Source organism: Prionailurus bengalensis, chromosome A2, assembly GCF_016509475.1.
Source record: "Prionailurus bengalensis isolate Pbe53 chromosome A2, Fcat_Pben_1.1_paternal_pri, whole genome shotgun sequence".
Lineage (NCBI taxonomy): Eukaryota > Metazoa > Chordata > Mammalia > Carnivora > Felidae > Prionailurus > Prionailurus bengalensis.
The window spans coordinates 6,617,477-6,630,069 of record NC_057348.1 but is presented as its reverse complement, the minus strand read 5'-3'; the positions used below and the strand labels follow the sequence as shown (position 1 = coordinate 6,630,069).

At 41.7% G+C, this 12,593-nt stretch overlaps 2 protein-coding genes across 3 annotated transcripts in view; one reads left to right on the top strand and one right to left on the bottom strand.

Moving 5' to 3' along the window:
- LOC122488639 (mucin-16-like) overlaps positions 1-2,182 on the top strand; it is a 71,187-nt gene extending 69,005 nt beyond the window's left edge. The window contains exon 50 of the mRNA XM_043590225.1: positions 2,075-2,182. The gene's annotated coding sequence lies outside the window, so the exon portion shown is untranslated. The remainder of the gene's footprint in view (positions 1-2,074) is intronic.
- Positions 2,183-8,835: 6,653 nt separating this feature from the next.
- Positions 8,836-10,714, bottom strand: LOC122488653 (methyl-CpG-binding domain protein 3-like 1). Of its 2 annotated transcripts, none has more exons than XM_043590253.1 (2): positions 10,589-10,714; positions 8,836-9,589 (listed from the first exon to the last, which is right to left on the bottom strand). In XM_043590253.1, the coding sequence occupies exon 2, from the start codon at positions 9,569-9,571 to the stop codon at positions 8,981-8,983; it is 591 nt and encodes a 196-aa protein (XP_043446188.1). In that variant the 5' UTR covers positions 9,572-9,589; positions 10,589-10,714; the 3' UTR covers positions 8,836-8,980. The 2 variants fall into 2 exon arrangements, with proteins under 2 accessions (XP_043446188.1, XP_043446187.1); XM_043590252.1 differs by lacking the exon at positions 10,589-10,714 and adding an exon at positions 10,176-10,582.
- Positions 10,715-12,593: the final 1,879 nt, after the last annotated feature.

Genomic DNA, 12,593 nt, shown 5'->3' with positions numbered 1-12,593 from the left:
ATCTATATGTCTATCCTTATACTAGTGGCAACTGTTTTTATTACTGTAGCTTGGTATAAGTTTTGAAATTGGGGAATTGAGTTCTCCAACTTTGTACTTTCTCCATATTGATTTACCTATTTGAGGTCCCTTGCAACCCCACATGGGTTTTAGAATCAGCTTATTAATTTCTGTAAAAGTGTCAGCTGGGATTCTGATAGGGATTGCATTTTATCTGTAGATCAGTTTGGGGAGTATTGACATTTCAACAATAATAAATCCCCAGTCTATGAACATGGGATGCGTTTCCATGTATTTAGGTATTTTAAAATTTCTTTCAACATGTTTTATAGTTTTCAATGTACAAATCTCACAATGCTTTTGTTAAATTTATTGCTACATGTTTTGTATTTTGTTCTTTGATGCTGTTATAAATGGAATTGTTTTATTTCATTTTTAAGAATGTTAATTGCTAGGGGCGCCTGAGTGGCTCAGTTGATTGAGCATCTGACTTCGGCTTGGGTCATGATCTCACAGCTCATGGGTTGTGCTGATGGCTTGGAGCCTGGGGCCTGCTTTGGATTCTATGTCTCCCTCTCTCTGTGCCCTCCCCCACTCACTCTGTCTCTCTCTCTCTCAAAAATAAACATTAAAAAAATTTTTTTAAAGAATGTTAATTGCTAGTGTATATAAATACAATGATTTTTGTACATTGGTCTTATATCCTACATTCATGCTGAACTAATAGTTTTCAGCTATGTGTGTCTGTGTCTGTGTGTGTGTATTAGGATTTTCTATATTTAACAACATGTCATCTGCAAATAGAGATAATTCTACATCTTTCCTTCCCATCTGAATTTTTATCATTTCTTTTTCTTGCCTGATTATTTTATTAGAATTACATCTATTAAAATGTAAATAGGACATGAAATGAAGGAAGACAACACTGTCTTGTCCCCAGTCTTAGGGGAAAACTTTCAGTCTTTCACCATTGAGTATAATTTTATCTGTGAGTTTTTCACAGATGCTATTTTTCAGGTTGAGCAACTTTACTTTCTATTCCTAGTTTGTTGGTTTGTTGTTTTTTTTTTTTAATCATAAAGGATGTTGTATTTTCTCATATTCTCCTTTTGGATGTGTTGAGATTGGGTGGCATTTGTCCTTTATTAATATGCTCTATTCCACTGACAATTTTTTAAGATATTAAGCTAGCCTTTTAGCTACAGGTGAGAGATTAAGACCTACTCAAATATTTCCTAGGTATTCACACAACCCCACACACTTGTGACTTTCTAGATCCCCACAAACACATTGGAGCTTTTCAAAACCCCTCAGGGACATCTCATTCCCTACTTTTTAAAAACTTTTTGGCTCACCTCTTGCCTGCCTCAACTGTTACTGCTTCCTCAGGCAGCTGCCATGGGCAAGTGCCCTGGGAATAGGCTTCCCTGACTGAAAAAGTTCGGAGTCAAATAAAGTCAAATCTTGAAAATGGGGCTTTCTAAAAGGAATCTCCAGACAGGTCAGATATTGAAAAGTCAGTGGGAATGGGTTGTTTTGGGGAATTCCAAACACATTATGGCTACTAGTCTGCTGGTTTTCACAGCTACCATGGTTCTCATACTGCTGGTTTTCAACGTGTCTAGGGATATTGTGAGAGCAGCCTGGAAATAATGCAAGTTCTAATGCCATACAGCTTGCTCCTTTTACCAAGACTCAGCCATCTTTTCCCTCAACTAAATGATCCTCAGGTTATTACAAACCTTTGGTTAATGAAAAGGTTGATTTTGGCCATTCTTGCCAGTGTTCTCAATGATTTTATGCATTTTTGAAAGTCCTTAGTCCAAATGTTTCAAATGTGTTCTCCCCATGGCTCTCTATTTATTAATTCATTAAATTAAATTAAATGAGATATTCAGTTACCCATAGTACCATACTTTAAGTGTTCAACAACAACCTGAGTCTAATAATGACTGTATTTTGATATTTAGGCACAAATGTTTGTATCATTGCAGAAAGTCCTTTTGGACATGACTTCCTTCTAGAAGCAGGGTAGAATTCAAGATACCCTTGTTCATCCCTTTTGCCCTTCCAGGTCTGTCCCCGACAGCAACCACACTGGGGTGGACTCCATCTGTAACTTTTCACCATTGGCTCGGAGACTGGACAGAATTGCCATCTATGAGGAGTTCTTGAGGCTGACTCAAAATGGTACCCAGCTGCAGAATTTTACCCTGGACAGAAACAGTGTCCTTGTGGATGGTAAGGCATCCTGGTCATTGGGGCAGGAGTGGAGGGTTCCAACTTCCACACATGGGGCTCTTCCTGGGAATCTGGAGACCTGGGGTTAAATCAGCATTGAACTTTTTTTAGGCTGGCAGGAAATGGCATAGTCTCCCAGGCTTTATCCACCATCGAAGGAGAGGAAAGGACACCCGGTGGGATATTGGAGATACTTGCTCTCTCGGAGATAGCTCTGTGACTTCAGGCTGGTCATTTCCCTTCTCTGGAATTCTGTCTCTCATCTCTGTACTGAAGTCACTTGGCGAGACAGTCAGTAAGGGCCTCTGGCTCCAAGCTGTGTGTGAGCCAGCCTTGATGGACATAGGGGATGGATCACTTTTCTTCCTGACAGGCTGTATAAAAACAGGCAATGGACCTGACATGGCCCACGGGGTGTCATTTGCCAAGTTTTGCTCTAGATCAGCACCATGCAGAACTTTATGCAATGATGGATTTTTCTATATGTGTGCTGTCTAGTACAGCAGACATATGTGACCATTGAGTACTTGAAGTCTGGCTAATGTGACTGGCTTTTACATTCCTGAGTTTTAATGTTACCAAGGTACCATATTTTTAATTTTATTTAATTAAAATTATTTTTTTATTTTAGTTAACATACAGTGCAGTATTGGTTTCAGAAGTATAATTCAGTGATTCATCACTTACATACAATATCCAGTCCTCATTACAAGTGCCCTTCTTAATAGCCATTACCCATCTAGCTTATCTCCCAGCCACCTCTCTCCTTCAACCCTCAGTTTGTTCTCTCTCATTAAGAGTCTCCTGTGGTTTGTTGGAAAAAAGAAAAATTAAAATTATTTTTAAGAAGCCACTTGTAGCTGCTCCATATCGGACAGCACATCTATAAGAAATTGGTAAAGGAACTTGGTAAAGGAGAAGGGGGTGAATGTGTTTGTAGGCAGAGGAGAGACATTTGGGAATTTACAAATTTACAGAGATCCCTTGGGCTTACCAACTAGGATGACCCATCCTCCCACAAACTATTATAAGATGGCTCAGCCCAATTTCGGTCCTCCTTGTCCACTGGTATGAATTTGATTTAATTAATTACACCCCTGTAGTGTGATAATAGCCTTGGATTAGGTAGCCTTTTTAGAGAAAAATGGGTCAACATCATAATTCTTACTTCAACATTTCAGTGAAAATATGAAGCAAAGGTGGTGAGTGCTGATAATTTATACATTGGATGAAATAATGTTTTAATCGGGTGAAATATACATTGTTAAACCTAGGTGATGTATGTTTATGATATTCTATGTTTCTGTGCATTTGAAAAGTTTTATTTAAAAAGCATAAAACAAACTCACGTGCATTCTCCATTTCATTCACTTCCAGGGTATTCTCCCAACAGAAATGATGTCTTGACTGAGAATTCAGGTAAGCCTCAAAGAAGCTCCAACCCAGATTGGGGCGGGAATGTCTTGATGCTGTACCTGGTCAAAGAGACCCATGTACCCAGAGTCATAGATGATGAAAGGTGGCCAAGGCAGGTCAGGGACTGTTAGGCACAATTCAGGGACAGCAGGAGCCCTGGAAAATGACAGGAGGAGGCTAACACCAGCCCTTGTCTCCCCAGACCTCCCCTTCTGGGCCATCATCCTCATTTGCTTGGCGGGACTCCTGGTACTCATCACATGCCTGATCTGCTGTTTCCTGGTAAGGAAGGAAGGGTTGCTTGTCTTTTTATCATTGGGTTGTAAGAATTCTTTATATTTTATAAATACATGTCATTTGCTGGGAATATGTTTTGTGATTTTTTTCTCCCAGTCTGTGTGTGGCTTGCTTTTTCCTTTTTTTTTTTTTTAATGTTTTTTTATTTATTCTTGAGAGAGTTAGACAGAGCACGAGTGGAGGAGGAGCAGAGAGAGGGAGACACAGAATCTGAAGCAGGCTCCAGAGTCTGAGCTGCCAGCACAGGGCCTGATGTGGGGCTCAAAGTCATGAACCACAGGACCTGACCTGAACCAAAGTTGGACACTTAACCAAATGAGCCACCCAGGCGCCCCAACTTTTTCCTTCTTTAAAACAACATTAGTCATTAGGGAAATGTAAATGAAAGTCATAATGAGGTATTGTGACACACAAGGGTGGCTAAAATTAAAAAGACTGACTATAATAATTGTTGGTGAAGATGAGGAACAACCAGAACTCTCAAATAGTGAGAAATAGCTTGGATGCATCTTTAAAGGTCACGTACACCTACCCAGCCTTTCCACTCCTAGGAATTCATGCAAGAGAAATAATAAAATATCCTTTGGATAAATACCTAGTAGTACAATTGCTGGGTTATAGGGTAGTTCTATTTTTTTTTTTTTTTTTAGTAACCTCCATACTGTTTTCCAGAGTGGCTGCACCAGTTTGCATTCCCACCAGTCATACAAAAGTGTTCCCCTTTCTCCACATCCTTCCCAACATCTGTTGTTTTCTGAATTGTTAATTTTGGCCACTCTGACAGGTGTGAGATGGTATCTCATTGTGGTTTTGATTTGTATTTCCCTGATGATGAGTAACGTTCAACATCTTTTCATGTGTCTGTTAGCCATCTGGATTTCTTCTTTCAAAAAGTGTCTGTTCATGTCTTTTGCCCATTTCTTCACTGGGTTATTTGTTTTCTGGGGTGTTGTGTTGGTAAGTTCTTTATAGATTTTGGTTACTAACCCTTTATCCAATATGTCATTTGCAAATATCTTCTTCTATTCCATTGGTTGCCTTTTAGTTTTGTTGATTATTTCCTTTACTGTGCAGAAAATAATAAAATAAAATAAAATAAAACAAAATAAAATCTATACCAAGTCATGTGCACAAATGTTCATAGTAACTTTTATTTTACTAGCCAAAAACTGAAAACAACCCAGAAGTCCATCAACAGGTGAATAGACAAACAAACCATGATCTATCACCTGATGGAATATTACTCAGCAATAAAAAGGAATGAATTATAAATACATGCACTGACATGCATAAATCTTAAAATAATAATGTGGAGGGAAAGAAGCCAGATAACAATGAATACATAGTTTATGATCCTGTTTATAAGCAAATTGTTGAATGTAAGCTAATCTATAGGGATATCAATCAGATCAGGGGTTGCCTGGGAATGAGAATGTGCTTGCAAATGGCAAGGAAGGAGTGATTACAGAGGGGCTCGAAGACACTTTTGGGGATGAGGAGCACTCCTTGTCTTGATTGTGGTGATGGTTCAAATTATAATCAAAACTTATCAAATCATTTGCTCTACATGTATGCGGTTCATTGTACATCAGTTATACCTCAATTAAGCTAGAGGGGGTGTGTGTGGAAGGAGAGGAAGGGAGAGGGGGTGAATGAGTGAGATGGAGAGAGGGAGGGAGAGGGTATGAATGGGATATCAGAGAAAATGGTAGAAAAACAAAGTTAAAGGGAAGAGAGAAGATGAGAAAGAGATAAAAGAGAGACAAAACGGGGCACCTGGGTGGCTCAGTCGGTTAAGTGTCTGACTTCAGCTCAGGTCATGATCTTGCGGTCCGTGAGTTCGAGCCCCGTGTCGGGCTCTGTGCTGACCGCTCAGAGCCCGGAGCCTGCTTCTGATTCTGTGTCTCCCTCTCTCTCTGCCCCTCCCCCGTTCATGCTCTGTCTCTCTCTGTCTCAAAAATAAATAAACGTTAAAAAAAAACATTTAAAAAAAGAGAGACAAAGCAGTGGCACCTGGGTGGCTCAGTCGGTTAAGTGTCCAACTCTTGATTTCGGCTCTGGTCTTGATCTCGTGCTTCATGGGTTCCAGCCGCACATCGGGCTCTGTACTGACAGTGAGAACCTACTTGGGATTCTCTCTCTCCCTTTCTCTCTGCTCCTCCCACTCATTCCCTCTGTCTCTCTCTCAAAAATAAATAAATGAATTTAAAATTTTTTAAATTTTTTTTCAACGTTTATTTATTTTGGGGACAGAGAGAGACAGAGCATGAACGGGGGAGGGGCAGAGAGAGAGGGAGTCACAGAATCGGAAACAGGCTCCAGGCTCTGAGCCATCAGCCCAGAGCCCGACGCGGGGCTCGAACTCATGGACCGCGAGATCGTGACCTGGCTGAAGTCGGACGCTTAACCGACTGCGCCACCCAGGCGCCCCAGAACTTAAATTTTTTTTAAAAAGAGGGACAAGGGAAAGGAAAAGAAGGAGTAAGAGAAAATTATGTTGAGAGAGATATTGGAGGCAAGCCTCTGTGGCTTTGGCCATCTCTGTCCCCGGAGTCCCATGTAGTGGATCAGACCATTCTCATGCCCTCTCCTTGCCCTTGCAGGTCACCATCCGCCTGCGGAAGAAGGAGGGAGACTACGAGGTTCAGCAACACAGCCTGGGCTATTACCTGCCACACCTAGACCTGAAGTTGCAGTGAGCTCTGCCTGCGGCTCCAAGGGAGCTTGGCTGGAATAGAATAAACCACATTGGTCGGACACAGCCTCTGAGCCCTTCTTGACTTGGCCCCTAACTAGTTCCCAGGGGACCAAGATGAAGTTTCCCCTTTCATTAAGTCTTCAAAGGGCAACTGCAACCCTGTCTTTTGGTTTTATGCCATTTCGTCCCTCAAGGGCACTAGAACTGGCAAAAAAAAAAAAAAAAAAGTCACAGACATTGTCATTGTATAAAATCGATATCGCACCTCAGTGTGAGGTTTCTCTTCCTAGAAACCTGGGAGCACACCTCCCCTTGCCTCTGTGCCAGCCATCACTGCCATCTCTGTTCCTCCATCTTGCCCCACCCCCAAAGTTCCCCTTACACCGCCTCATTCCCTGAAGCTCAGGTGCACCAGGACTTCCATACCAGTCTACCTCAGGGGCTCCTCTCCCATCATGGGTCCCCCACGATGGGAAATGGTCCAAGAAGGAGACAAGCAAGTCATAAATGACTCCATGATCAACTTTGGGACTTGGAGCTGGGATCACTAGGTATCCAGAAAGCCTCAGTCCCCAGAGTAATACCAAGACTGGAGAGAGATACAGGGTCTGCTTTGGATCTAAAGACAAATAAAGCTCATTGGGGAAAAAAAATCTAAAGACAAAGCCAGACAGTCTTTCTTCATCCAACAAGAGAGAGCAGGGGTTCCCCAGGAAGCAGCCTAGAGTGACCCAGGGTCAGGGAGCTATACTGTCCTGCCTTGGGTTCATGGGAACAGATGGCCCAATCTCTACGCAGTTTGCAGACGATCACGGCTGAAGACACAAGGGCTGAGAAGTAACAGTGATACCACCATTCGTACTTACTTGGTGTGAGGTTCACATCCTCAGTCCCAAGCAGTCTCTGAGAATGTCTTCTCTGGAGATTATAATAACAAGAGTATCGTTACTGACTACTTAATATATACTAAGCAACATGACTGGCAAGCTCTGCATGCACGATCTCACTTAAACTCACCATCCTTGACAGCTGCACTCCCATTTTATAGCTAATGATATGGACACTTGGAAAGACTAAGCAGCGAGGAAGGAAAAAATTACTAAGAACCTAAATTAAACACGTCACCACACTATCTTTCAAAGAAAAAGATAAAAGCACTTTCTGAAATACAGAAAGACTCAACGTTGACCTGCCACAGGCCTTCAGTGATAGAACCAGTAGAGAATGTTCATCAGGAAGCAGAAATGTGACCCCAGAAAAATGTAACAAGAGTCATGAGGAAAGGAGAGAAAATCGGTGTATCTAAGTCAGTTAGTTTTTAATTTTTTAATGTTTATTTTTGAGAGAGAGAGAGACATAGCATGAGTGGGGGAGGGGCAGAGAGTGAGGGAGACATAGAATCTGAAGCAGGCTCCAGGCTCTAAGCTGTCGGCACAGAGCCCGACACAGGTCTCGAACTCACAAGCAGCAAGATCATGACCTGGGCCGAAGTCAGATGCTCAACTGACTGAGCCCCGCTCCAGGTCCCTCAAGATTCAATCTTAAAATAACTCCTTTTTAGGGAAGATAGAAATACTACAAATATTCTGTTATTTTCTATCAATTCATTCTCAGAAATTGATGAATCCATGAGACAAAAGAAGTAATGATGGAAGGGATTTGAATATTGCCACAGGTTAGTTGGGCAAACAGACAATTAAATCCCCACAAGCAGTGGCTCACTGATAAAGATGCTGAGAACAGTCCCTCTTGACATCATGATCCCCAAATTGGCACATCAATTTTCATGGATCAAATTTTCAACACGTACAGGTATTTAAAAAATGGGAAGTCTCTTATTTCTTCTTTCTGTTGACCTCTGAGTTCACATGCAACAAAGAACAGAAAAATAGAGACCTACAAACATATCTTCTTTGAGAGCATAGATAAAACAGCTTTAATGAAATATTATGTTGGAATCTGTTGGAATATTACACAAAATTAACTAGGCAGGTTTTACTCTGTGAGGCCAGAACACTAAATAATCCCGTGACTTTGATAACTCGGTTGACTTGAAAATACAAACAAATGACACAGTAAAGAAAGTAAAGGAAGACAAGAGTACAATACAGAAAGGAAAGATCTCCTTTCTCCCCTCACCGGAAACCCAATCTCGCAGCTTAAAAAAAAAATCACTGTCTCCATTGTGTCACACAATACAATTTAATACAAGGAAAGTATTGGTACATACTTAAGTTTCAGGGGCTCAGAGCACGAAGACACAATGGACACTTCAAAGAGACATTAATAAAGTGCTGTGCTGCATTCCATCTGCACAGGGCTCTCCTTTTATTCGTGGTGTTTTTCGAGATGTCCTTCTTGGCCCCTCACTTTTTCTGCCTCGCTAGCGAGTCTGTCTATAGCCAGTGCTGTAGCCAGCCTTTCTCTTGCCGTCTTCACTTTCTTTTCTTGTTTCTTGATATCCTCCTCAGTCACCAGAAATTGTTTGCACGTGAGCTGCGGGATACCCAGACCAGCTTCTGGAATCATCTTGGCCAAATCCGGAGAGCTGGCAAGGATGGGCATGGGGCTCGAGTTCGGGCCACCTGCAAGAACACCTGGCAGATAGCCACCTGTGCACTGAGGTGCGAGTTTTTGCAAGGCTTTGGCAAGGTCCAAAGTGCTTAATGGTTCCCCTGTGCTGCTGCAGGCCTGGAGACCTTGCAGTCTCTTTTGCCAGCACACCTGTTGGGGCTTGTCCAAGGTTCCCTCCCAGTGATGGCATCTGACCTCGTTGCCAGGATGGGCTGTGATTCTGGTAACTGGCGTCTTAAATACATAACTGGACATCCTCAAAGGGATTGAGACACTTAAGCGAGACTTCAGTTTGGATTGGTTTCCACAATCATGTTGCTTCCTCTGTGAAGTCTTGACCATCATACTTCTTTTCCTTTTGCTCTATTAAAATAAGTCATGATATTGGATTAAAATTATAAAGGAGGCCTGCCTTCTTAGGAACATTCTATTTGGTATCTTGTACGTCCACCTTCCTTCTCTACCTTTGGGGATAGGTCTGACCTGTGTCCTGGGACATCATCAAATAGATTTGTGTCAGAACCAGAAAGTTCAAGGTTAAAACTCAGGATCTACTCCAGATCGTTTCTCCTCCATGGTTTTGTAAGATGCTCTCTGTTACGATTTATTCTCACTTGTGCTTGTCACTCTCAACCACACAATTCCTGGTCCTCCCTCTCTGGACACACGGTTGCTTAGTCTTTCTCTAAGTCTCCAGCCCCACCATCCTTCTGTGTTATGTGACTATTCATTTGGTCGCCCATGGACCTCTTTGTTTTCATAGCTCCTTCAGAGCTTAAACCAATAATGAAATTATCATCTGCCCCATTCTTAGCAACTCGCTCCTATATCCCAGACATTTACGTCAACTGAAATGGTCATGACCAAAAATAAATAATTCAGAAAACATATTCACCCACCATAAATTCCTCATTTTCAGTTTTCACTCAAACATTCATACAATAGTTACCTGTCCCTCAAGATCGGAAGTGATGCCAGATCACCGTATCTTCACCTTACTTTCTCCCCTATCCCTATCACTCCTGGATTCCATGGTCTATGATCTCAATAATTCCCTTGGAATAATCCAGAATTCTTTAACACTTGTCGTATCTGCCTTATAAAACTTCAAATCTGAAAGACCCTGTTTATCTGCTACGCTAGATACTGCTGGTCTTATAACTACTGAGAAGAGCACACATGTTTTGGTACCACTATAAATCCAAAATCACCTGCCTCCCCTGAGAAGCATCCATAATGTCTGGAAATTTTACTTTGTTTTCATGTGTTGGCATTTTTATTCCCCATTTTTTCACAAGGCTTGTTTCAAACATTCCCTACTTTTCTTTCTGCTTCATACCTATTCAAGATCCCCTAACTTGCCTGATATTTCGATAAGGCTCTTTCTATTCCTTCCCCTTTGTTGTGAGCTGCTGAGAAAAGGCCCTCTACATCATGTGCCTCTGGAGCCTCATCTTCAAGAACCTTCTCAGACTACCCCCACCCTTGTGTGTGCCCTCACCATTCTGTGGGTTTTGCCTTGGTAAGGTCACAATGACTCCTTTGTTACTAGGCCCAGTAGGAACTTTTCAATGTTCATATGACATGATCTTTAAGTGGAAAACTTTTAAGTATGTTTGCAGCAACTTACATACGGGACTCCTATTTCACAGCTGTGAGTCATTTACAATGTAAATATAGAGTAGGTACATCCGATAAAACTCAATTTACAAACCGAGGTTGTGTTGTGAGTGGAAAGTGCAAACTGGATTTCTGATAGCACACAAAAATACGTCAACTATCTCTATTAATTTCTACACTGATTGCATGCACAGATGAAAATATCTTGGCGATAATGTTTTAAAATATGCTATTAAGATTAGTTTCACGTGTTTATTTTTAGCTTCTTAAAGGTGACTGCTAAATTAAAATTTCAAGTCTGTAGTAAAGAGTGCTTAGCGGTCCTACTGACAGCACTTATTAAGCCATGTGTAAAAATAAAGCCCAGAGCAAAATGTCTGGGAAAAATTTTCCCAAGAAGAGGGGTCTACCTTGACCCCACAGCAAGATGCAGAACACACACACACACACTCCTAAGCAGACATCGGCCCCAGAATACCACCACTATTTCTCAAATGCCATGAGGTTTCCCTCCCACACAGTCCAAACTGGACTTGATCTCAAGAGAGACGTTGGAAGTTTACATAATTTACCAATTAGGAAGAGCCAAACCAGAGACTTAGCGTCAAGACTTTTTGTGACTTGTCCATCCTTGGCTTCTCTTGTAAATGCAATAGGTTTGGAAATATTTTTCAGGGAGGGTCATTTTTAAAAACACACAGTAAATGTAAATAATAATTACTCTAGCCAATACTTGAAAATAAGAGGCTAGAATGCGAATATCATTAATATCAAATCACTACTGGGTTTGTGAGTCAGGGAACAGACGAGATTGGATTGACTTGGGCTCATTAGGCTGACGCTGATTGCGTTTGTTGACACAGAGAAGAAAACTTATAGTGTGCACAGTTAGCAGGGTCCAAGAAGCCCCAGTAATTCCTGGGTAGAATCAGAGAAGAGTACACAGGACAGAACAGGTATCTTACGGTGTGATTTTGCTTGGGAATATCAGTAGGATGCTGTGTGTGACATAGGTAATGCATTCATAAATGTTGCTCATTCATTTACCCGTTTGTTATTGAGTACTTTCTACATACATCAAGGCACTTGTTCCTGCCCTCTCGAGCTTACAGTCAGTGCCAGAAGAATTTATAAATGTGATGTATAATATACAGATATAGCACTTGAGATATGGTAGGTGTTCCAAGCATTTTTCAAACATTAACTCCTTTAATGGTCTCTATGACCTTACAAAGCAGGTACACGTGTTATTATGCCAGTGACAGATGGAGAAACTGAGACACAGATAAGGTAAGCCACTTGCCCGAGGTTGAAGATGTATTAAACGGTAGAGCTGGAACCCAGGCCTGTACTGAGAGGTATTCTGTGCCATGTCCCCATCTTGTAATTCTCATCTCTGAGGTTATATATCAGACACACGGGCCACACGCCCACAAGCGTTGCAAATATTATCTTATATATCCCTGGTGATGTCAACAGGAAGTAGTTACCAGCATGAACCCCATCGTTGTTGTTTTTTTTTTAAGTTTATTTATTTTTGAGAGAGAGACAGAGCGTGAGCAGGGGAGGAGCAGAGAGAGAGGGAGACACAGAATTGGAAGCAGGCCCCAGGCTCTGGGTAAGGCAGAAAACGAGGGGAGAGAGTGCCTTCCTGGGCAGGAGCAGGCTGTTAGGTATAGGAAACCTGGCAATCCATCAGGTTCATACCCCAGGTCATGGCTGGCAGGATGGAAAGGTGAGTTCTCCG